This window comes from Lagenorhynchus albirostris, chromosome 10 (assembly GCF_949774975.1).
Source record: "Lagenorhynchus albirostris chromosome 10, mLagAlb1.1, whole genome shotgun sequence".
Taxonomy (NCBI): domain Eukaryota; kingdom Metazoa; phylum Chordata; class Mammalia; order Artiodactyla; family Delphinidae; genus Lagenorhynchus; species Lagenorhynchus albirostris.
The window spans coordinates 102741718-102765713 of record NC_083104.1 but is presented as its reverse complement, the minus strand read 5'-3'; the positions used below and the strand labels follow the sequence as shown (position 1 = coordinate 102765713).

General features: G+C 48.0%; 1 protein-coding gene across 3 annotated transcripts; it reads right to left on the bottom strand.

Moving 5' to 3' along the window:
• Nucleotides 1–14005: 14005 nt before the first annotated feature.
• Nucleotides 14006–23722, bottom strand: LOC132527778 (leukocyte elastase inhibitor-like). 3 transcript variants are annotated; one of them, XM_060163818.1, is made up of 8 exons: nucleotides 23639–23713; nucleotides 22682–22790; nucleotides 22093–22267; nucleotides 20273–20407; nucleotides 19481–19598; nucleotides 17926–18068; nucleotides 17673–17840; nucleotides 14006–15587 (listed from the first exon to the last, which is right to left on the bottom strand). In XM_060163818.1, the coding sequence occupies exons 2-8, from the start codon at nucleotides 22690–22692 to the stop codon at nucleotides 15186–15188; spliced, it is 1152 nt and encodes a 383-aa protein (XP_060019801.1). In that variant the 5' UTR covers nucleotides 22693–22790; nucleotides 23639–23713; the 3' UTR covers nucleotides 14006–15185. The 3 variants fall into 3 exon arrangements, with proteins under 3 accessions (XP_060019801.1, XP_060019802.1, XP_060019800.1); XM_060163819.1 differs by lacking the exon at nucleotides 22682–22790 and having other exon boundaries at nucleotides 23639–23722; XM_060163817.1 differs by lacking the exons at nucleotides 22682–22790; nucleotides 23639–23713 and having other exon boundaries at nucleotides 22093–22563.
• Between the last annotated feature and the right edge of the window lie 274 nt (nucleotides 23723–23996).

Here is a 23996-nt window from a genome sequence, read left to right as displayed (position 1 = left end):
GCATCGAAAGCCTGAGTCCAAGTGCGTGGAGGAAGATGCCTGGTTGCTCCCCAGGGGTTACGCCTGGGGCGCCCGGGTCCGGGCAGCCTCTGCTTCAGCAACGGCAGAGTCCCGGCTGGTAATTCGTTACTGAGGGAAGTTACATAACCGGCCACCTTCTAACTGTTCAGCCGTTTCCTGGAGCAGAAAGTATTTGAGTTGGAATCCTACCTTTCTTCCATTATCTATTTTTTGAAGTCTTGCCTCAAGCCAGCAAAAGTGTGAAGGCTTCACTGAACCATCCAGTTAGAACAGACTCTGCTCCCCCCGTGCTGACATCACGCCTGGCAGCTGGTGCTGCAGAGGTTCTGGCCTTTCGGCTTCGGATGCTAAGCCTCCTGCGGGCAGCCGTAGGAGTGACGGTGGTAACCTCACGACGCCTGGCTCCTCGGAGGTCTTCAGCAAGCGCTTGTGTACCGGACACATTTAGGAGATGTGGTTCTGTCTCAGCCGGGCAGGTGCGAACTCTCCCTGGTTCGGGGAGTGGATCACCGTGTCGGGGGCGTTCTCCCGGCCGCCTCGCTAAGCTGGGGAACGGCTGGGAGTGACCGTGTAGGATATGGTACGAATTTTCTACTTCTGCACTAAAAGCAGGACCACCCAGGTCCCTTTTGCAGTATCTTTATTGAAGCAATAAACTGATTGCAAAGCCAGTGCTTCCTTACCTCTCCATGTTCTAATGAAGTGAAATAAAAAGGATATAATGAACATGCTCAAGGTCGTAATCGTGAGACAGAGCTGGACGGCTTCTGGAATCTCAGGGTATCATTTAGTCTCTCCCAGCCTCAGGCTCCTCATTCCTCGAAGGGGGATGGGTTACAACAACCTCTAAAAACACGCGCAGTTTGAGAATGCGTGGTTTGTGTTCACATCACAAAACCACCTAAAGGAAACTCCACATTTTGCTGGTGAGCCGTTCAATTCTAGCCTCCGTCCACGATGGGAAAACTAGATTTGAGACAAAGCCATTGTCCAGCCGGTGGCAGGTCACTTCACTCCCTTGGGCCTCAATTTTCCCAGCTTTAAAGTGAGGACAGGGGCTTCCCTGGTGGCGCAGTGGTTGGGAGTCCGCCTGCCGATGCAGGGCACGCGGGTTCGTGCCCCGGTCCGGGAGGATCCCACATGCCGCGGAGCGGCTGGGCCCGTGAGCCATGGCCGCTGAGCCTGCGCGTCCGGAGCCTGTGCTCCGCAACGGGAGAGGCCACGGCAGTGAGAGGCCCGCGTACCGAAAATAAATAAGTAAATAAAGTGAGGATAAGAGAGGCCGCTGGGCTCTCTTTTACTTTGGAAGTTTCTTATGAAAATCAGGTGAGGTGACATAGGTGCTGTCTAAAAGTGAGGGACCCTTCTTGCCATTTATATAGGAAAGGGTCAGGGATCATCGGCAAGTTTTCAGAGGCCTGACGATTGGAAGACAGATGTTTTTCATTCGCTCGCTGGACATTCACGCAGGAATGGACGGAACCCCAGCTGGTAAGCCGTCCTCCGGTTCTTAGCCTCTTTCTCCCTGCAGAGCCGGCTGCTTCTTTCTCGAGGGAGGACAGCCCTGAGGGCACAGGCTGGACGGAGTTCTGCTGTTGTTTCATCTGCCCTCTTAGCAGCCACAGCCAGTCTCTCCTCGCCCGTCTGCCCACACCCCACCGCTCCTGGGATAAGACGCTGCGAGCGTGTTGAAACCGCGGAAGGCCAGAGGCCGGTTGCTACCCGGAACCTCCTCCAGCCCCTCTGCCAGGTAACCGTCACAGCCGTACGAAGGCAGAACCGGGGAGAGACCGTCCGGCACAGAGGCTCAGAGCTCCCTGCAGCCCTTCTCCCAAGCCAGGCCTGCCCGGAGGCGGCGTCTCACCCTGGGCGGATGGCGCGTCATCTGGGATTCTGCAGACCCAGCTCTGCCTTCTACGTCAGGGCCACTCGGGTGAGCCTCCCGGCCGGCACAGCCTCCCCGGGGCCCGTGAGAAGTGCAGGAAGCAGAGAATCCAGCCCAGTGAAGCAGCATCTCTAAGGGCTGGGCCCAGGAATCTGGGTTGTAACAAGGTCTCTCGGGATTTCTGCACCCACTGCATATGGAGAAATGACGTTCTAAGTTATTCGGGGACACTCTGGTGTCGTGACACTGGGTGGACACCTAGAATCCTGTGTGCTCGACCCGCCCACCCCTCCCTGTGGGAACGTCCTGCTGCCTCAACTCCAAGCGTGTGATGGCAGGGTTGCTGGGAGCGAGACTCCATCCAGTGGCCTGGTGGGCGCCTCTCCTCCAGGCCCAGCTCCTCCTGGGGCCAGAGAGAGCGGGCCTGGGCGCCCCTCTGGTCGTGGAAAGCAGGGGGAGGAAGTGGCTGACCCCGAGGGCAGCAGCCGGGCGCTCCGGGCCGCAGTGCAGGTGCCTCCGGTCCAGCTGCGTCCCCGGACACACCCTGGCCATCTCTTCAAGCTGCCAGTAGACACCCCTCTTCTTTCCTCTTAACCAGGTGAAGCTGGGTTTCAACAACCTGCAGCAAGAGTTGTGACGATGGCCAGTAGGGCTAAGGAGGGCCGGAAGCCGAGCGGCTGGGATGTGGGCAGGATGGAGGCTCGGGCCTGACGCAGGCCTTCAGGGTGCGGGGGGCAGAGGGCAGGGGGCACGGCGGCTCTCGAGACCTCACACCCGTCCTTCACTGGTAACTTGGGTTTCCAGTTTCCTATTGAAAAGGCTCCAGGTTTATTTTGAAATGGGGGCCGAAAAGAGGGTCTTTGTCTCCAAGAACTATAACATCTGCTGGGAACCTCTTTCTCTGTCATTTTTTGAGATGTGTCAACAGCAGCCGGGGCTGGCTGACGCACCCCTGTGGCATCGGTCCCTGTTCCCCCAGGGCCTGTCCACCCAGCCCTGCCCCGAGCCCCGACACCCCACCGCTCACCCAGAGGTGCAGAGGGCCAGTGAGGGGAGCTTGGGGGTGGACTCAGGTGCCTAAGTGTACACTCTGCACCTTGGCCTCTTCACCGGTGAAGCTGAGCTGAGGGGTCCCACTTAGAAGGCAGAGAGGAGTGGGAACAGCAACTCTGAAACGCCTGGCACATAGAAGGTGTTTCGTTAGAGCTCTCGAAAGACCCCCGTGTAATACCCCTTTCTACTGAAAGTACAGATTTTTCTTTCTGATCCTGGCTGTTTTCAGAAGTGGCCAGTGTTGTTTGCTGGGACCCGTCCAGGTGTGATTTTTCCTTCCACCTGGGAAGCCAGCTGTGCCAGACGTCCCTTCTTACGACTTAGTGCTGGAGATCCTCTTCCTTGTGTGGTTAAAACACATAAACACGCAGAGCCGCGCGACAGTCTGTTTCAGCCCTAAGATCAGATCACTTGTAGATAATCAGTGCTGTCTCACAGGCATCGTAGGACAGGAAAGGAATTTCTGAGGTTTTTGTTTGTTTGTTTGTTTTAAATAAGTTTATTTATTTATTTTTGACTGCGTTGGGTCTTTGTTGCTGTGCGCGCGCTTTCTCTAGTTGCAGTGAGCAGGGGCTACTCTTCGTTGCAGTGCGCGCGCTTCTCACTGCGGTGGCCTCTCGTTGCGGAGCACGGGCTCTAGGCACGCGGGCTTCAGTAGTTGTGGCTCGCGGGCTCAGTAGTTGTGGTGCACGGGCTTAGTTGCTCCGTGGCATGTGGGATCTTCCCGGACCAGGGCTCGAACCCGTGTCCCCTGCATTGGCAGGAGGATTCTTAACCACTGCGCCACCAGGGAAGCCCTTCTGAGTTATTTAATCCACTTCCTGCAGTAATCGTGCATCACCAGCTGTCACTCTGCCTGCGTGACAGAGGCTCAGCTGTGGAGGGGAAAGAACAGAGCAAAGTCAGTTATTCTGATGGATCGTTTGTTCTATCATAACTGTCTCCATCAATACGCCTAACAAACACCATTTCCTAATTCAGTCATCCTGATAATACCGCTGCTTGAAACAAACAAAAAAACGCATTAAAATAAATAACAGTAGGTTATGATCATGGAGGGTTTAGCCTGAGACCGGCCTCCGCCCAGTAAGTGTGTGATTCACTGAATCAGATTCCTACAATACCAGCTAGTTCCGTCCGAGTTTCTACAGGTGTTCCGGGTTCGCTGGAGAAAGGTCCAGAGTGGAGAAGGAAGGAGTGGGGACCAGCCTGCCCTTCAGAGACCTCGCGGCATCACGTCTCGACTTACACCCCTTGTGATCACTGGACCTGGTTACCTAGTTGTATTCACTCATTTATTCATTAAGAGATTGAACGTGTAAGTTCTGGGAATATCAAAATCAGTGAGAGAACTTCCAAGCTAAGTTAACGGCAGAGGCCAAATGTACTCGTAATTAAAATACTTCTACATGTAACTGGGAAAGAGTTGGCGCTTTACGTCAGAGAGTGAATCTGCTAGTAATAGGCAGGCTTGGTTCAGTGCCGTCTCCTACCATCAGAATCCATCTTTCTCTCCTTCACACTCCAGCAGGGCTCATACAGCATCTTCGGTACTATAGTACCGTTCATGGTCTGTTTTGTATTTTAGTTGTATTATTAGGATCTGAAGAAGGAACAGAAATAAGAAAGAAATGGGTCTTTGCCTTCAAGGAGCTTACAGTCTACTAGCAGCTTTAAGCCGGGGTCACAAGTGATGATTCAGAGAAGTATCTGGTAAGTGTTAAAGGAAGCAGCAGAGGTTAAGCGTGCGGGTGAGAACGTCAGTGTATCAGGAGAAGGCTCGTGAGGGAGAGGCGTATCGACAGGGGGCTTGAAGGTTGAGTGGTATTTCCACAGGTACGGGTGTAGAAACCAGCATTCTGGAACGAGGAAGGGCACAGCTCTGCTTCCACGTGGAGAAGGGTTTCTCAACCGCGTGCGGCACTGTTGACATTTGGGGTCAGATCATTCTCTGCGAGGGGCCGTCCTGTGCACTGGAGGCCGTTCCCACCTCCCCGCTAGATGCCCCGGCAGCTCCCCCGAGAAGATGTCTCCAGATGTTGCCACATGCCCCTGGGGCTGGGGGCAAGACTGCCTCGGTCAAGACCCCTGATGGAGAACATACACAGACACAGAGAGGCAGGTGTATGAGGAGGTGTGTTTACATCACTGAGGACAGATGCAGGAGAGGAGCAGCTGACGACCCTGGCTGCATTTGATTGAGATCTCAAAAAACGACGGAGGAGGACGATGTTGCCCCCAGACTTTCATAGTCCTTGCAGACAGAGACCCACTAGGGCCCATTATTTTGTCATTTTCCCCAGAGCCCAGTGTTCTCGTGGTCTCTCTCCCATCAAGCTTGTTCTCAGACCCTCAGCCCTACAAAATGTGATGACTGATCTTCACTAGGACATCAGTGGTGCCTGAAGACAGTTACTCCTGTAGCAAGCATTTTTATTTTAAAGCACGCCTGATTCTTTAAGGCAACAGGATGTAACAGCCATAGAATCTCAGGCATTAGTGAGAGGATCTGTGGGGGCAGAGGACGTGGAACCCTCCAGGAGCAGCTGCAGATGGTCACATGTCTCCCTGGCTCAGACCGGCCCTCTTTCAGGTACAGTACATGCTCAGCGCCCTCCAAGTTTGAATGACAACTGCTTAAGAATCTGCCAACGTTTTCACCACTAGAAAAAGGAAACATGCCTTGTTGCTTTGTGTTGAAAACTCAAAGCACCACATTCCTCCTATTCCCCAGGAAAATCCAGCTCTGACCAAATTCCTTACAGCGCGTGACCCTGAGCCCCAACACGAACTTCACCTTCGTCTCCCCCAGAACAGCTGTGCGCTCCACCACCAGCCTCACAGGTCACATTTTAAAAGTCAGCAGGGACTTTTCCCGCAATGCTTCAAACTCAAAGTTGAGACGCAGTCATAGCAGTGAAGCTCACTCAGCCTCTTAGGATTAAGCCTGGTGAATCTGTCATTGTTTCTGTGCCTGGTAATTCAGGAATGTAAAGAGACTTTATTCTGAGTAGGAGGGAGCAGAATAGGGATAGATTTGCTGAAGATATAGAAACCATGATAAGAGGAGATATGAAATCAACAAGAAAACGGTTGCCAGGCAACATGCTTGGTTGTCAGAGCGACAGAGCCATCTTCAATAATAACCCACAAGCAATCTTGGATAACAGCCCGTAAAGCTCTGAGCTAGAAAGCGTCGATGTCAGGAGTGGGTGACAGCAGATACTGTCCCAGAGAACGAAGGCATACGGCTCCCTCGTTCCATTCCATGAATATGGACCATGCTGTAAACACAGGCCCCAGGGGTCTGCACATCTGAGGAGGGTAGTGTCCCTGCTACCTGGAACGTGTTGTGGCTTTTGTTTTTCTTACGGTCGTAGCCCTGTCTGCACATTATATTTTTACTCAGCACAGTGAACTGCAGTCACAGGAAGCACCCAGTTGTCCCCAGCATCTTGCCTTGCAAGCCTGGCACAGTCTTGCTGACTTGATCACCAGCATGTGGCCGGTGGGACCCATTCCTGAGCAGGATGGTGACCAGGCATGAAGACGGCAGGATGTTAGGGTTTGGGGGAAATTTATGGAACGGGGCCTCCTTTGTCACTTTTCCAGGTGAGGGATGTGACTCCTATGATGGATGTACCATTGCCCACCTCCTCTTGCTCTCTGGGTCTGCCTCTGGGTCTGCCCTTCGAAGTAGAACCCGGTCTCTGTGCTCTGAGTCCTCTGCAGCTGACCTCGTGCTCCTGTTTTCCTCCGTAAAAGGACTCCTTGACAGCAAGGACTCTGCCGTGCTCCTTCCTGGTCCCCGGCCGCCGGCCCAGTACATTCAAACGTCGCTACACAGGAGCACTAATACCTCCGCCTGACCAGTGACCTTCAAGACAAGCAGTGAGTCGTGGTCGGCACATCCCAGCCCTGCGTTATCCCGAGTGCAGTACAGGGGCTAAGAGCTCTGCAGGCCAGACTCCAGCCTGAACCCTGGCTCTCTGCGACCCTTGACTTGCCTGATGTCTCTGTCTCTCGGTCTTGTCGTCTGTAAAATGAGGATACCGGTTATACCCAACTCATCAGATCGTCTAGGGGATTAAGCAAGCTCATAGCAAGTTTGGAGAAGTTCCCGTCCCATGAGCACCGTGACTCTAAAGTGAGACACTACCTTGCTCTTACAGTTTGGCCCTTGCGGGAATCACGTCAAAGCGGAATCTCCCCAGGTCACAGGCTGGAACTCGGCAGGACTGTACCAGTGGGCAGGGGGGTGCGTGGGGACGTGGTGGAGGAGGACAGGCCCCGTCCCTCTTCTTTGAGGTTTTCCCACGTGAAACCTTGATCGCTGGGTTGGTGGTTCTTAGCAATATAAATTAAGCCATCGTTCGGCTTTCCCTCACTGGGATTTTCCATGTCCATGCTGATTTTGATTTACTTTTATTTCTTCTAAAAAGCAGCATGCAAAGAGGCCTTACCAAGAGTTTTATTCGTTGTCATAACAAAACTGTGGTGGAACCGCTCAGAAAGACAGCGGTTTCCTGTGTAACTGGTCACAGCCTTGCTCAAGATGAGAGGCTTTTTCTTAACACCTAACAGAGAAGAGCCAGCTAGGGATAGAAAAGCCAAATACTTCATTTGATGAATAGATTTTTAAATTTTTATTGAAGTCTAGTTGGTTTACAATGTGTTAATTTCTGCTGTACAGCAAAGTGGCTCCGTTATACATACATATATTCTTTTCCATATTCCTCTCCAGTATGGTTTATCGCAGGATATTGAATAGCTCCCTGTGCTAGGACCTTGTTGTTTATTGGGGGCATATGTTATCATCACATGTGCACACAAAGCCTGCAGAGCCTCATCCCTCCAGGGTGGTGCTTTCTCCACAAGGCAAGTTGTCATTCAAAACAGATTCATCACAGGCTCCACACACAATGTCCGTATATCCACAAAATGTAAAAGTAAGGAAACTCAGAGTATACAGACAGAACTCCTCTAGGTCTTTAGGAAGTAGAGGAGAGGGTACCTTGGCAGGGCTGTGACACCCAGAGGGCTGGGAGAATTCTCCTTCTTGTTCTGGGCGCTGAATACATGGGTGAACTCATCTCCTGAAACATTTTTGAGCTGTCCTACTTACGCTGGTTAATTCCTAGCAAATGGCATTTATCAAAATACAGACATTTTTCAAAAGCTTAATAAGCTTTCTAAAGTCAAATAAAGGTGATCCCTAGTTAGGAAAATAGATGGTTGCAATGATTAAACAAAACAATCATTATCCAAAAGCAATGAAGAGAATGGATGGTACTGCGTGGACAGTCACCCCGTTCCAGGATCACCTGACCCCACCCCCGGGGCGTCGCTGATCACCTCCCCCTCTGACGACACTGTGCCTCTGCCTCTGTCCTCGGCTCTCATGCTTTGTGGCGCCGATTTCCTTGTGGTAATTGTCTTCCTAAGTGGATGGCCACCTCCAAGAGAATCACGCCGCCTTGTTTATCCTCTGTCTTCAGCAACCAGGACAAGGAGAGGCACACACTGGATTCTCATGTTCCACCTGACGAACGGTTGGGTGTGCTTTCCCTGTGGGTCCTGTGGAATCATAGGACCAAGTGGATGAACCCCAAAAACATGCTAAGTGAAAAGAGTCAGACACAAGAAAGCACATATTTTATGATTCCATTTATATAAAATTCTAGAACAAACAAAAGTAATCTATAGTGACATTAAAAGATCGGTACTGCAGCTAGCACTGGGGTCAGTTTACCAGCGTTATGAACTGGACATAAGCTACCCTAGAGCGGGGATCTTGTTTGGGTGGTTCATTGTGGCATCCTTAGTGCCTGGTTCGGAGCTTAGCGCGTAGCATACGCTAAGAGAACGCAAATTAAACCAGTGAATGACTTTGAAATCAGAGCAAAGAGAATTCATTTGAACAATCAGAAGAGGTGCCTCATGCTGTTGTTCAGGGGAAGACTGTGAATCTTCTTCCAGATTAACAGTATTTCTGGAGTTAACGTATGTTAATTTAAAAAACCCACAATGATGAAAAAATCATCAATTTTTGAAAATTAGTTCAGCAGGCAACAACAGCAAGTAGTGTAGGACATAAAATATAGTAAGAAATTAATAAGTTTAAAAGGCACGTAAGTCCTTACCTTTTAATATATTTAGGTCATATGAAAGCAGTCGAAAATTTTAAGTATCTACTGTTTTGCCTTTATAGAAAACATTTGGGTTTACTTAAAAATGGGAAAATTTTTATCCAGTTTCCTAAATAGTTCAGCTAATTATCAGATTTTCACAGAAGGCTAAAATTTGCGATGCATTTATTCTTTGAAAACTGACTTTTTAAAATATTGTGCAATAATAAAACATTTACATTTCTAATTGACGGGAAACTCTTAGGTATCTGCTGAAGCAAAAGTTCTTACTACCAGAATTTATTATAACAGATTTACAAAATAAAGGAAGGGTTGTCGTCAGAAGTTCCGGAAAAAACTCTTTCAGTAACTTCCTCTTGCTATGCAGGCCGGTTTTTTAAATGCTGTCTCCTGTGTGCTAGAAAATCACCTGTGTTCCATGACACTTGTGGGATTTCACACTACAAGTTATCCTTTTTGGCAGAGTGATTTGACAGATTCATTCACTCCACACGCTCTGTCCACACCCTGTAGGCTGGGCTCCCGTCACACCAGCTACTGACTATTTATTCAGGTAGGAAGGATCTGGTGTCGCAATTCTGTACATGTGATTAGAACCCTGCAAGAAATGCTTTTATACTTTGTAACCTGTACATGTCTACGAGCCATCGACCTCTCCAAGGTCGAAGTACAACAGATCCTTCCTTAGTCCCAAGTGGTTTTTTAAATGACCGATTCATCCTCCAGTGTATGTCTTATCCCCAACCGATGTACAGTTTTGTGCCGAGATCTCGGCTCTTGGCAGTGACCCTGGAGGGGGACAGGGTGCTGGATTTGTGCCACGGTTTTGAGAGTAAAAAGGGCATTGCTAATAGTTCCAATAGAGTCGGACACACGCTGTTTTGAGCTGGGACAAGAGGCACACATCATAAAGCAGGGCTCATGCTGAGTGAAGCTGTTTCTGGGCTCTCTGATCTGTTCTATTTCTGACCATCTTTGCACCAAAACCCGCCCTATGTTATTTATGCAGCTTTAGGTAAGTCTTGATTCGATTAAGTATGTCTGCCTTTCTGGTTCTTCTTCAAGATTGCCTTTGTTATTCTTGGCCCTTTACATTGCTGTATAAATATTAGAAGGAACTGTCATGTTTCACCAAAAGCGAAACAAAACAAAAGCTGGGGTTTTTTATTGGGCTTGCATTGATTTTGTAGATCAGTCAACACTTTTGAAATAATGAATCATGACCATGGTATAGCTCTCCATTTATTTAAATCTTTATTTTCTCTCAATACTGTTGATAGCTTTCTGTACTGTAGAGGTCCTGAACATCTTTTGTTGGTTTTATTACCAGTCACTTGAATATTTTTTGACGTTTTTGTAAATGCTGTTAAAAAAATTTTTTTTTAACTGTTGATGTTACATAGAAATACAAATCAACTTTAAATTGCACTTGTAACCAGCGACATCGTACTTAACTCACTTTTAAATTCTAATAATTTAGACTTTTTATGAAAATAATAATCTAAAATAGGGAATTCCCTAGCCGTCCAGTGGTTAGGACCCTGCACTTTCACTGCCAAGGGCGCAGGTTCGATCCCTGTTTGGGGAACTAGAATCCCATAAACCACGAGGCATGGGCCAAAAAATAAATAAGTAAATAAATAAGTTTAAAAAAAGATCTAAAATACTATTTTCTTCCTTTCAAATCATTATATATTTTATTTATTTTTCTCGAGTTACTGTATCAGCGAGAATCTTCATTAAATTATTGTATAAATGGTGGCAACATACATTCTTCTCAAATTGCAGACCGATTTCTCATTTATTTCTTTCTATTTTTGCTAGTTTCACTTTGAGGGCGTGGTGTTGGGTGCATGCAAATTTAGAATTGTTATGTTCCCCTAGTGAGCTGAATCTTTTTACCATTATGAAATGTCTGTCTTTATCTCTGGAATAAGAGAAACTACTTTGCCCAGTATTTTTAGCTACCTCTACTTTTATGGTTAGCATTTGCATGATATTCTGTTCCATTCTTTTCCTTTCAAATCCTATTTTTATGTTATAGATATATGTCCTGCAGACACCATCTAGTATGTTTTCAACCCTGCCTAACCATCTGTGTCTTTTAACTAGAACATTTAGTCAACTTCCATTTTTAATTATTTGGAGTTTAATATACCATCTTGCTCTTTGTCATGCCTGTTCTGTGTATCTCTTTCTCTGTTTTCTTTCCTCCTTCTGGATTGATTGTGTATTTGTTGTTATTCCTTTTTTCCTCTCTGGTTTATTTGGGAAATTATAAACCCGTTTGCTGTTCTTCTAGTGGTGACCTTAGACAGCACAACATGCATCCTTGACTTAACAAAATCTAATGTAATTGTACTTATACTTTTATTCTCTTCCCAGACTCTGCAAGGACATTTGGACTTTTACATCCATTTTCTTCCCCAACTGCTATGCTATATTTTAATTCTGTATATATTTGAAGGTCTATAGACATTATTACTGTTGTTTAATATTGTCAATATTTGTTTAAATTTACCATATTTACAGTTTTTTCCTTCCTCTTTATTCTTTCCTATAACTCTGACATTCCTTCTCCATAAAGAATATACTCTAGAATTGTTTTTGAGTCTGCTGGTGGTGAACTCTCAGTTTTTGTTTGTCTGAAAAAATCTTGAGGGATATTTTTACTGGGTGTGGAATAATTCTAGGTTGGCAGGGTTTTCTGGTGTTATTTTCCCCAACATATTAAAAGAATCATTCTGTGATCTTCTGGCTTTCATCATTTCTGTTGATACATGCGTTATCTTTCTAACCACTGCTCCTGTGATGGTACTTTGTCCTTTTCCTTTGGTTGTTTTATGTTTTCTGATCATCTCTTAGTCTTTGGATTTCTGCTGTTTTCACTGGATGCATCTAGAGATGTGTTTCTCTGTAGTATCCTGCTTGGGGCTCGAGCAGGACTTGGAGAATCTGTGAATTGATGTCGTATCAGTTTGGAACCCTCATGTTGATTGTTAGCTCTTTGACCATTATTCTGCCCCACGCTGTCTCTTTTTTTCTCTTTTCCTGTGGGGTGTCTTCTTACTGACTCATTGGAGTTTTTTATCTTCCCTTTTGTATTTTTCCATCCTTTCGTCTTTCTGGATTTTATTTATATTTTCTTTCCGGAAGAAATTATGATTTCTCCTGACCATGACAATTCAGTTTCTCTCTTTTGCTATATCTAATTTGCTAATAAATCTTATCTATTTAGTTCTTCATCCATTACTGTCTATTTGAGCCCTGGAATTTCTATTTCATTTTTATTCAAAGATGGCAGTGTCTCTTTTAGGTTTCCAGTTTTCTGCTGAAATGTTTAACCTTGTCTTTTGTCATCTTGATCATAGAAAACCGTGTTGTTTTATAATTTGTGTGTGATGATTCTAATATTTGGAGCCCCCAGTACTTCTGTTTCTATTATCTGGATTTTTTTTGGGGGGGGGGGACTGTTTTTTTGCTTTTTATCTTTTTTTGCTGGTTTTAATATACATTGTCATGGCTCTTCACCCATTCAGTTATCTTTGATTGTATGCTGGGTGTTGTATAAGAAAAGCTGATTATAAAAAATAATTTGAGGTTTATGGGTAATCTTTCCCCAGAGATGATTTTTGTTTGCTTCTGCCATATGCCTCTGGGTTTTAGCAAACCAGGATGAATGTAATCCAATTCTAGGGGCTGGAATTTTCCAGGCTGTCCGACAACTTATAGCAGGGCTGCATTCCGAGATGGTTCACTCATACCTGTAGGGTGTCAAACGAAAGCACAGGAAGTATAACGGGGCCCCTGCTCCTGACAGATCCAAACTCAGCCTGCCTAGCCTAGAACATTGCCAGAATCCCTGCTTCACACCTCATTTATCTCTTTTGGATTGGGAAATGCACATGGGGCAAAAGTGATTTCCAACTGCACCCGTTTCTCCTGGATCTTGGCCCAGTAATTTGTCATGATCATGTCAACCTTCCTCCTATGGGCTGATGCTAATTTTGTTTGGTTGCTTTTTCAGTTGGTCTTAAGAGGTTTGAGTTACCTACTTCACCATTATGAGAAGCAGACGTTTTCCACGTAAAATATGAACTGGGGGACTTCCCTGGTGGCCCAGTGGTTTGGCCTCCGCACTCTCACGGCTGAGGGCCCAGGTTCAATCCCTGGGTGGAGAGCCAAGATTCCATGTGCCGCATGCAGGGAGGCCAAAAAAAAGAAAGAAAGAAAGAATTGGATTTAGTCTCTGCTCTTGAATTTACTAGTTTTTCTGATTTCAACAACTGACTGGTAGTCCATGGACCTGTTCCCTCAAATACAAGAAGGAGGATTGAGCAGATGGGCTTGGAGCCCATGTAACTCGATTAACACGATTTAGTCTAAATCACTGAGTAGATTTTAGGATGAGGAGGGCTTCCCTGGTGGCGCAGTGGTTGAGAGTCCGCCTGCCGATGCAGGGGACACGGGTTCGTGCCCCGGTCCGGGAAGGTCCCACGTGCCGCGGAGCGGCTGGGCCCGTGAGCCATGGCCGCTGAGCCTGTGCGTCCGGAGCCTGTGCTCCGCAATGGGAGAGGCCACAACGGTGAGAGGCCCGCGTGCTGCAAACAAAACAAACAACAACAAAAAAAGCGTAGCAGAAGGCAGTGACTGTCGCTTTTCTTGTTGTCCCTGTAGCTAAAACGACCTGGGACATGGCAGGTGCTAGTAAGTATCTTAAGGAAAAAAGAAGGAAGAAATGCTTGCCAACATGAGATTTGCTGAAATTTTGTTTTGTGCTGTGGAGTCACTCCCTATCAGGACAGACGTGATCGCTGGTCAGGCCAAGAACCCCCTTTTGCAGTCTTGGCTTGTCTGAGATCAGGGAGAAACAAGAAGACGACTGAGGTCAGTCTGGTTTGCAGCATCTTAGGAAACTTTATTAACCAGCCCACCAGCTTTATGGGAGCACAGAGGTGCAGCATTTCACGCCCCCTTCCAAGGAGTGCATTAACAAAGGGTTATATTAATCAGAGTGCATCCTCACCCCATCTCCCACCACAGCGTTGCATAAAGCCGTACCATTACCATAAAAACCTGTACCATACTATGGACGTCAAGAGCCTTTATCAGAAAACACGGCAGAAGCCGGTTAACGATGAGATCTCTGCGCCACCTCTTTGCTTAATAGTATCTCCGACGACATTTTTCTTTTTGTCATTTCTTGGCATCTTTCATGGTGAGACACCTACTGCTTGATTCCTTGTGATCCCACACCAACTCATATCAGGAAGGAAAAGGGAGAACAGAAAAACAGGAGGGGTTAGGTTATCACCAGGTGGCTCTTTGATAGTTTGAAACCTGGAGGGCTGTAATGGGATACAAATCCTGCAGAACACAGGCTCAGAGACATTGCCAAGGCAAGTCTGTCTTCATAACGCGGACCCTTAATTGCTGCGCTCTGCGGTATTTCAATTGAATATCTGTTTTTAAGCCTCCCTTCAACAATCAGGGTATCTCTATATTACGGCTTCCAAAGGTCTATCTATAAAACAGATGACAGAGTGACCGTGTTCCCCCCCGGCTCTCAGGAAAGTATAGCAACTTCATAGATTTCTACGTTGTCAAGAATCTACACATCTGATTTTTTCTTTCCTTTTTTAACTTGATGCATTCAAAAGAAATCACTGGATATTTTTAGCATAAAAAAAGAAGAGGGCTTCCCTGGTGGCGCAGTAGTTGGGGGTCCGCCTGCCGATGCAGGGGACGTGGGTTCGTGCCCCGGTCCGGGAAGATCCCACATGCCGCGGAGCGGCTGGGCCCGTGAGCCATGGCGGCTGAGCCTGCGCGTCCGGAGCCTATGCTCCGCAACAGGAGAGGCCGCAACAGCGAGAGGCCCGCGTACCGCAGAAAAAAAAACAAAGAAGAACAGATACCCATGCCAAGTTAATGGGTGTAACCAGCCAACAGGACTGAGCTTACAAAGGAGATTAAAGATTCATTTTTGGATAGTAGTTATACTGGTAAAGATCTATGAAAATGGTCACCATTGAAAGGGCAGGTAAAATGCTCCAAGCCTGACCTTGTATTTCTAGTCTCTATGGGGAGGAAAGTCTGCCGAGGAACAGGATGTTAGTGGAGGGATTGTGCCGAATGAAGAAAATGAACGGGTGGTCGGCGGTGAAATACTCCTCTGTCAACAGCATGCAGTAGCTGACGGCGACCGAGGTGGCGGCCGCCGCCTCAGTGCCCTCCTCGTTCACCTCAACGAAGGACTTGTGGACCACCTTCGATACAGAGAGGCCTCCGGCTCCTGATATGCCGGACAGGTCAGCCTTGCCACTGAAGAGATCCTGCATACCCAGGGAGGCCAGCAGAGTGCTGAGCTCGTAGCTCTCCTCCAGCTTAAACCTGGGCAGCTGGACATTGACCTCAAGGAGATCCAGATTCTCGGGTCTGGTCCACTCACGCAGCTTTTCCAAAGTCAGCTGTTGCTCAATCTGGATTCGGAATGGGCAAAAACAAGAGCTGAAATCATTTTATAGAAGGAAGTTAATGAAGCATTGTTTGAATGAACGGGCTCCCTAGCTTCCTTCATGTTTTGTACCAACACAGATTCCATTTGGAGCATTTCATTTCTTTCTGACTATTGGTGATAATGAACAGAGCTGCGTTCCCAGCCACCAAGGGCCCATCCACCCAGGACTCACCAGGCCCCTGCCACATGGGTCACGGGCCGTCCTGGCTAAAATTGCCCTAATTGGTCGCGTGATGCAAGAGGGTATTTTAAAGCTTTCTTTCATTATTTCATTCTGTTTATTCTGAACCCCAGTGATCACTGTGTTTATCTGGGAACCTCACACAGCTGAAGTTATCTCTGATAGATGTAGCCCATTGGTAAACACAGAAATGGCCCTAGTTCCTCATCTAAAATGGGATAACAGTAGCACATACTTGGAGCGCTGTAAGTGCTGAATGAGTCACCCTACACAAGTGCTGTGTAAGGTCAGCTACTGTCATTACTATTATCACTGCTACTGCACTGGAACAGACGCACATTCCACTTTTCTACTGGTGCTGGTCATTCCAGACTTTCTTTTTGATAATCAGGAACGGACAAGTACGGAAATACAATTGAAAGAAGGAACACAGTGGTTTTAACTTATGCTCTAGAGCTGCAAATGGCTAATATTAAACGCCATCCAACAGCAAGTTTGGTCAGGGATGGGGGAGGGGAAAACCACACAACAGGCCAGAGACACTGAAGCAAAACCTCACTCTTCACAGTTTTGCCTCTTCCTGGCCCTGGCAAGAGATACGATTGCCTTTAAATTACAATAAGAGAAACCGCAGACAAAGTTCAGGTTAGGCAGCGGGCTTATCTCTCAGACTAACGGGCCACGTGGATCTTTTCCTGTCATGTAGCAGTTGGACATTTAATGCACAACCTACGTGAACTGGGGTGAGCATGACCAGATTTTACAGCACATGGCGAAACTATAATGGTCGAGGGTTTTTAATTTTAAAAAACTGTTTTAATGAAACAGTCCCCATTTATGGCACGATCCTCCAAAGCTCATCTAAGGGAGTCTCCACGAGCTGCCACTGGCCAGCGTTCCACTCGGTCTGTACCTTAGATGTTCCCGCCACGTTGTGCACCGATAGTAGCTGAACATTTAAATGTGGGCCTTCCATAAAAAGGAACGAAACTGAGTTATCTGTAATGAGGTGCATGGACCTAGAGTCTGTCATACAGAGTGAAATAAGTCAGAGAGAGAAACACAAATACCGTATGCTAAGGCATATGTATGGATTCTAAAAAAGCAGTACTGATGAACCTAGGGGCAGGCCAGGAATAAAGACGCAGACCTACTAGAGAAGGGACATGAGGACTCGGGGAGGGGGAAGGGTAAGCTGGGATGAAGTGAGAGACTGGCATTTGGTAGCGTGGCGTATACGCTACCAAACGTAAACTAGATAGCTAGCGGGAAGCAGCTGCATAGCACAGGGAGATCAGCTCGGTGCTTTGTGACCACGTAGAGGGGTGGGATACGGAGGGTGGAAGGGAGACGCAAGAGGGAGGAGATACGGGGATATATGTATACGTATAGCTGATTCACTTTGTTATACAGCAGCAACTAACACAACATGAAGCAATTATACTGCAATAATGATATTAAAACACGTACAATAAAAAAATAAATAAAATAAAATTATATGCACAGGAAAAAAAAAGTTCTCATCACAAGAAAAAAAATTATAACTGTGTGGTGATGGATGTTAACTAGACTTATTATGGTAACCCTTTCACATCATATGCAGTTATAGAGTAATTATGTTGTACTCCTGACACCAACATAATGTACATGTCATTATACCTCAATAATAAAAGTCTCTATAAACATAAATAAATAAATGTGGAGCCGCGCACTGCAACACGTGGATGCGCTACTTTACAAAGGAGCGACGGGAAACTGGGAAGGAACACCGGGTCACCTCAGCAAACAAAGAACAAGCCCCTACGCCCGACACCACACACACACACACACACAGGGTCCGCGCATCACTCGGGGTGGGAGGCGCACCTTCCTCAGCCCCGTGGACTCGTCCAGGATGTCATCCGGCAGCAGGATGACCATGCTGAGGTCCTCTCCCTCGTAGGGCAGTTCCAGCACCCGGCACTTAAGGTCCTCGATGTAGCCAAGCAGAAACCTCTTCTTCTGATACATCATTTTCACTAGTTTTGTGTCTTTCTGAATAATTAAAACACAGGTCACTAACATTGTTCTCAGCGTGGCTTTAGAGCGCACAGTCATCTAGAAGGTCACCTGCCCTCACCTTATTCAGTCTGAAAGCTGCATCTTTTGTGGCCTCCAACATGAATTTCTCCTGCCAGTTTCCTTTGAAATAGATGGCATTCACCAGCACCAGCTTAGTCGTGCTATCAACCCCACCTGAGGCCAACAGCTCTGGAATTTTCCCTAAAAAGACAAAGTTAGCTTTTTAAAAATCCACCTATCAGAATTCCACATTTGAACTGACCTTTGATTAGCAATGAAATGCCACTCAAATTCTTCCTTCTATTTAATTTCCTTTAACATGGTACTAAGTCAGCCAAGCCCCCGGGGTGCTTCTACTTTAAATAAACCAGCTCGAGGGGCAGATCAGGGGGACACAATCTGCCCCCAAAGGGCCGATGCTTCAAAACAAGTCAATTGTTTTGAAGGCTAAAAACCTTCAGGCTTTTAGGGTAAAGGCTAAAAGGCTTTAACCAAAGGCTAAAACCAGGAAAACTCTTCTTTTCTGGAACGTGGGATAAGTAGTGGCCTCATTTTGTGACTGGCCATTCTTTTTCAGGAAAAGAAAAATTTCTTAACCAAAATGTTTTGTCACTAATAAATAGCTCCCTTCTTCAAATCTTCCAAGTTAGATGCCTAACTCTCACAGGAAAGCTTTTAACAAATATTCAAAAGGTAGGACAGTTCCTCCCCTGAAACACAGGCCCCACTCATGATGTGGCATGGCCGTGACAGTCCCTGATGGAAGGAACACAGGTGTCCTGTGGGTGCCTCAACTGTTCCGTGACTACGACAGTAACACAAACCAGAAAGAGAGCCTGAGGAGACGCAGCCCCACCTCCCGACCCTGGTTTCTTAGACAAGATGCTGGCGAAAAGTATTTATGGCCACAGCAGCTTGTAAATATTGATTCACAAGATTTTCATCTCTTTTAGTCTTCGTTCAATGTTAGTTTTCATTTTAAAATGTAGTTTGGGGAACTTATGGGTAGAAAACATTTAGCATCTTCAGTTAAATCATGTTTACATTTCCACTTTGAGGAATTCCTACATTTGAAAGCTCTCTGGGGACATCCCCCCCGTGGTGCAGTGGTTAAGAATCCGCCTGCCACTGCAGGGGACTAAGGGTTCGAGCCCTGGTCCGGAAAGATCACACATGCCACGGAGCAACTAAGCCCGTGCGCCACAACTACTGAGCTCGCCCGCCTAGAGCCCGTGCTCTGCAACAAGAGAAGCCACCGCAATGAGAAGCCCACGCACCTCAACGAAGAGTAGCCCCCACTCACCTGAAGTAGAGAAAGCCTGTGTGCAGCAACGAAGACCCAACGCAGCCAAAAATAAATATATAAAATAAATTTATTTAAAACGGAAGGAAGGAAGGAAAGAAAGAAAAAAGAAAGGAAGGAAGGAAGGAAAGAAGGAAGAAAGAAGAAAGGAAGGCCTGGCCCTGTCTGGCCCTGGGCAGTTGGGCAGTGCAAGGTGGACTCCAGGGTCAGGCTGAGGGGCTAGGGAAGGGGAGAGGGAGTCACCTGCAAGGTCCAGGCGGGTGGACGAAAGGAAGCATCAGTGTGTACGATCAGGGCTGCCCTCACTCACCTTCCGTCTGCCCTTTGACCCACTCGTTTATGGTCTTCCTTGCGTCTTCGGCGGCCTGCAGAAAATCCACACTGGCCAGTTCAGCACCGTACATTTTCTGAGTTGAAGCTAAGAACTCCTGTTTAAGGAAAAAAAAAAGGAAATGTGAGTAACTCCTACTCCATACAGAAATGGTTTTGTAAAATCCTTAAAAGCAACAGAAATTGTCCCAAAAGGCATATTTCATTGTAACAAAAAAAATTCTAACCCTTCTACATTTTTTAGTATAGTGAAAAACACACAGCATTCCATTGACGACCTTAAGCACTTTTAAGTGTAAAGTTGAGTAGTTTCAGTGTTGTATAAAATTTACCAACTCCTGGGAACTTCCCTGGCGCTCCCATGGTTAAGACTCTGTGCTTCCACTGCAGGGGGCAGGGGTTCAACCCCTGGTCAGGGAACTAAGATCCCACATGCCACGCGGCACAGCCCAAATAAAATAAAACAAAATTTACCAATTCTTTTCTACCCCTTGACTAACATTTTCATAAACAAGCAAATACTGATTGTACTTGAAAGTGAATCATGGAATTCACTCTTGCTTTAGCAAAACAGCCAGGGTCAATCTTTTCACTGTGGAGACTAGAAAATGAAATCACATCCATTTCCGGGAAAACTGTCTGTCATGTTTTCATTCTGGATGATTTTGCTGAATGTTTATAAAACTTAAAGCTGACTTCTGTGACTTGATTGTGCTGGAAAAGAGTCTGCATTGTCTAGTGAGTTTTGGAACATGAAGAGCAAAGTACTTACAGGGAGGAAATCATAGCTTTTCTCTCCATATAACCTATTAGCAAGTTTCAGAATGTAGGGAGCTCCATGTTTGTTGATATCAGCATTCAAACTCTGAAATCCCGAATGAATCTCAACCTCTTTGAAATAGAGAGCCTAAAAGAAAGAATACATTATTTCTATAACCATTTCTTTTGAAATTATAAGCTGGTTCCTTGGCAATTGCTTCCATCAAATCAAATTAATATTACTAATTATTGATGATCCCCAGCCATCTTCATTTTCCATTTTTCATTGGAGAACAAGTAATAGAAAATCCAAAATGTATCGCTTGGTGAAACATAATAAGGACATTGGAAACTGTTTTCCTATCACTTTTTTGGTATAATTAGAGTTCCACAAATAGGAGTGGTTAACAAGGTAAATATTTACACAAGTCTGCTTTTTTCCCCAAAATCAGAAGTGGTAAGTTCATATGTATATTCTATACAAATATAATTTTACTGAAAGTTCTCAGAAATAAACAGTAAAGATAAGAAGCATCAGCTATGTAAGAACACAGAGATGGTACAGATTGAGAGGTTTTTATTTCTTTTACTTGCAGTACTGGCATCAGTAACTCACTTACTTAAAAACAATTTCCTTAAACTTAACATGGGGCAAAGTTTAATTCCCATACATCAGTTACATCTAGAGTCCCTTTATGGTTTTATGAGGCCTGGGCTGGTTCCTTGCTTTTAAGGCACAAGGAAGAACCGCCACCGTGTACAAAGGCCACTTACTCACTGAGATGTGAAATGTGCGTGGGGGTGCTGTGACGGATCTCTTTACTGGAAATGGGGGTAAAAACTTAAGAGTGTTCTTTACTGAGCTTATAAAGTACCTGGAAAGCCTCATAACACAAGCTCAGATTACCTTGCAGGGGACGACTAACAATGACTAGTACCGGGGTTCTTTTTAAAGTGGATTCTAAAAAACTTTCAAACGCTTTTGTATCTGCAGTGATGAAAAAGGTTGGTTTTTCCTAAAGTACAGAAATAGAAGCTTTGCAGCTGGAATAGGCCCATAAACGTGAATCCGGGCTGCACCTTCCCTGGCTCTAAGTGCAGCGCAATCTGTGATCCGTGTGTTAGAAAGACCTTCACTTTCACCCCTCTTTTCAAGGAAAGCCAGAGTTTCCCACTCAGCATAAAGCGAGCCCCGCACACAGGTGCCCTCCACACCCACCAAGGACAGGCAGGACCCTCAGCATCCCCGCCCCCTCTCCCTGCAGGGCCCTACTGCTCACACGGAAACGGGGGTCACAGCCCACCAGGGCACACCTGGTGCCAGGCCCAGGGGTAGGAACACGGACTCACAGGCTCTCGTGTCCCCTTGACTTCTCGACTAGGTGTCATTATGCTCAAAAGTATCAAGACACAGCCGACATTACGGGAGTCGCCGAGCATCACAGGCAAAGCAGAACTGCACAGTCCTGGGCGGGGGAGGGCGTGGCTTACAGGAAAGCCATGCTGACTCCTTGCTGGAAAGGAACGGAAGCAGCGCACGGCAGGGGGTTGTCGGCTTTCTTCCTGCTCCGTCCTCAGTCCCACAAAAAGCAGAGCCTGGCACATCGCAGGTGCTCAGTAAAGACTGGGTCATGAATGACAGCCTGCATCCCAGTGGATTTTTCCTGGGGCTTTTTCTGAAAGTCTGACTTCATGAAGTATAATGTATAATATAGCACAATGCTGAACACCGAAATACAGTTTTCTACAAACGCGCTGCAAGAGCTCAAAGGCACAACTTTCTGGTACGGTCTGCGCGGTAGGCACCAGCTGGGAGAGCTAGTTTCTGCTCACCTTGGACATCTGTGCTGCGGTATTGCCTCTGGTCCCCAGAAAGACCATGGCCAGCGCTGATGAAATGCTGAAGGGGGAGATGAAGATGTTGCCGGCAGGATCGCTCTTGTTCAGGGCGCGGAACAGGTCCAAGGCGAAGCGGGTGTTTGCCGCGCTCAACTGCTCCATGGTGAGGCTGCAACACAGAGCAGAGCCCTGAGCTGCCCCCTGCCACACCAGCCAATCGACAACGCCACTTCCCCATCTCCTCCTCAACTCACGCCAGCCACCTTGAAATACCCTGCAACGAACTTGTACTTTCTCCCTCTCTGTCTCTCTCTGTCTCTCTCTCGCGGAGGGCAAGAACACTCCATGTGCACAACTGTGGGAGCTTGGGGCGACTGGCCAAGGCTTCAGCAGTGACACGGGATCAGGACTCCGTGTCCTAAAGGGCCCTGGCCGTGCAGACAGGTGCATCTGGGCCCTTCCCTACCACACGTGGGAGCGCACACTTCCCACCCTCCGTTCAAGTCTCTGATTCATTTGAGCCATGAATCCACTGCCCACTTTTACCTGAAAAAGAATGTTTCTATTAGACAGTCATAGCTACCTGCTACTCATTAAAGCAAATTCCCGCAAAAGAGACAGAAGTATCCTCGTTTTTGAGGTTCACTTGCTGGTGTTTAGAGAGGTCCGCAGTCTCACAGCTGGTGAAGGATCTGAGAGTGGGAAGCCAACACAGGCCCCGGGGTCAGGTAGGGCAGCCCGACAAGGAGAAGGTGACAAGTATCCTCTGTCACTCCCGCGGGCACGGAGGGGCTGCAGGTGAAGCACCTGGCCTTGCGCTCAGCTCAGCCAAGCACTCTCCCCACCTGACCTCGACTCTCAGCCCACATACAATCGAGCAAGAGGAACAGTCGTGCTGGCTGCCCAGCGTGTAAGTGCTAAGTTGAATTATTACTGTTGCTGCTGATAAATAATCTCTAGGATCGCACTGGCCTCCCTTCCCTGCCTCCAGCCGCAGAAAGGAGAAGCCTCTCTGCCGGGGCTGCCTGGAAACCCTCACAGAGAGAGAAACATTCTGGACTCCGGCTTCCGCTTCCGCTTCCGCCTTCAGGCCCCAGGGAACGACCTCCGTCTGCCAAGGCCGCCCGGTTTGGTCTCCCGGGACGCAGCGCCGGGGACCCCGGGTGGGGCGCAGGGCAGGTGGCGGTAACCACCGGACTCAGGGACCCCGCGAGGCGCACGGCGGGGCGGGGAGACCACCGGACGCGGGACCCCGCGGGGCGCACGGCGGCGCGGGGTGACTACCGGACGCGGGGACCACGCAGGGCGCACGGCGGGGCGGGGAGACCAAGGACGCGGGACCCCGAGGGGCGCACGGCGGCGCGGGGTGACCACCGGACGCGGAGATCCCGCGGGGCGCACGGCGGGGAGGGGTCACAACCGGACGCGGAGATCCCGAGGGGCGCACGGCGGCGCGGGGTGACCACCGGACGCGGGACCCCGAGGGGTGCTCGCGGATCGGAGCCTCTCCCGCCCGGCCCAGATCGCTGGCCGGCCTTACCCGCTGCTGGGCTGTCTGGGCGAGGTGCGTGGTCTGGGCAGAGCGCAGAGCGCGGCCCTTATAGGCAGAAGGGAGTGTCCCCGGAAGGCGGGGCGGGGCGGCGCGGGTGGGCGGGGCGGCCCCGCCCCAGGATGATGCACCGCCTAGGATTTGGGGCTGCGGCTGGGCGGGGCACAGGGCGGGCCAGCGCGGCTCCAGGCAGCGCGCTCCTGGGGGCCCAGCACCTCTCTGAGCTCCAGGCAAACTCAGCTCTCCGGAAAGGACCTGATGGGCTATTTCCTACTAAGGTGTGAATGACTGAGATGACAAGGTGCCGGCTCTTAGAGGGCAAAGCGGCCTCTTTGGAATCTTATCCAAA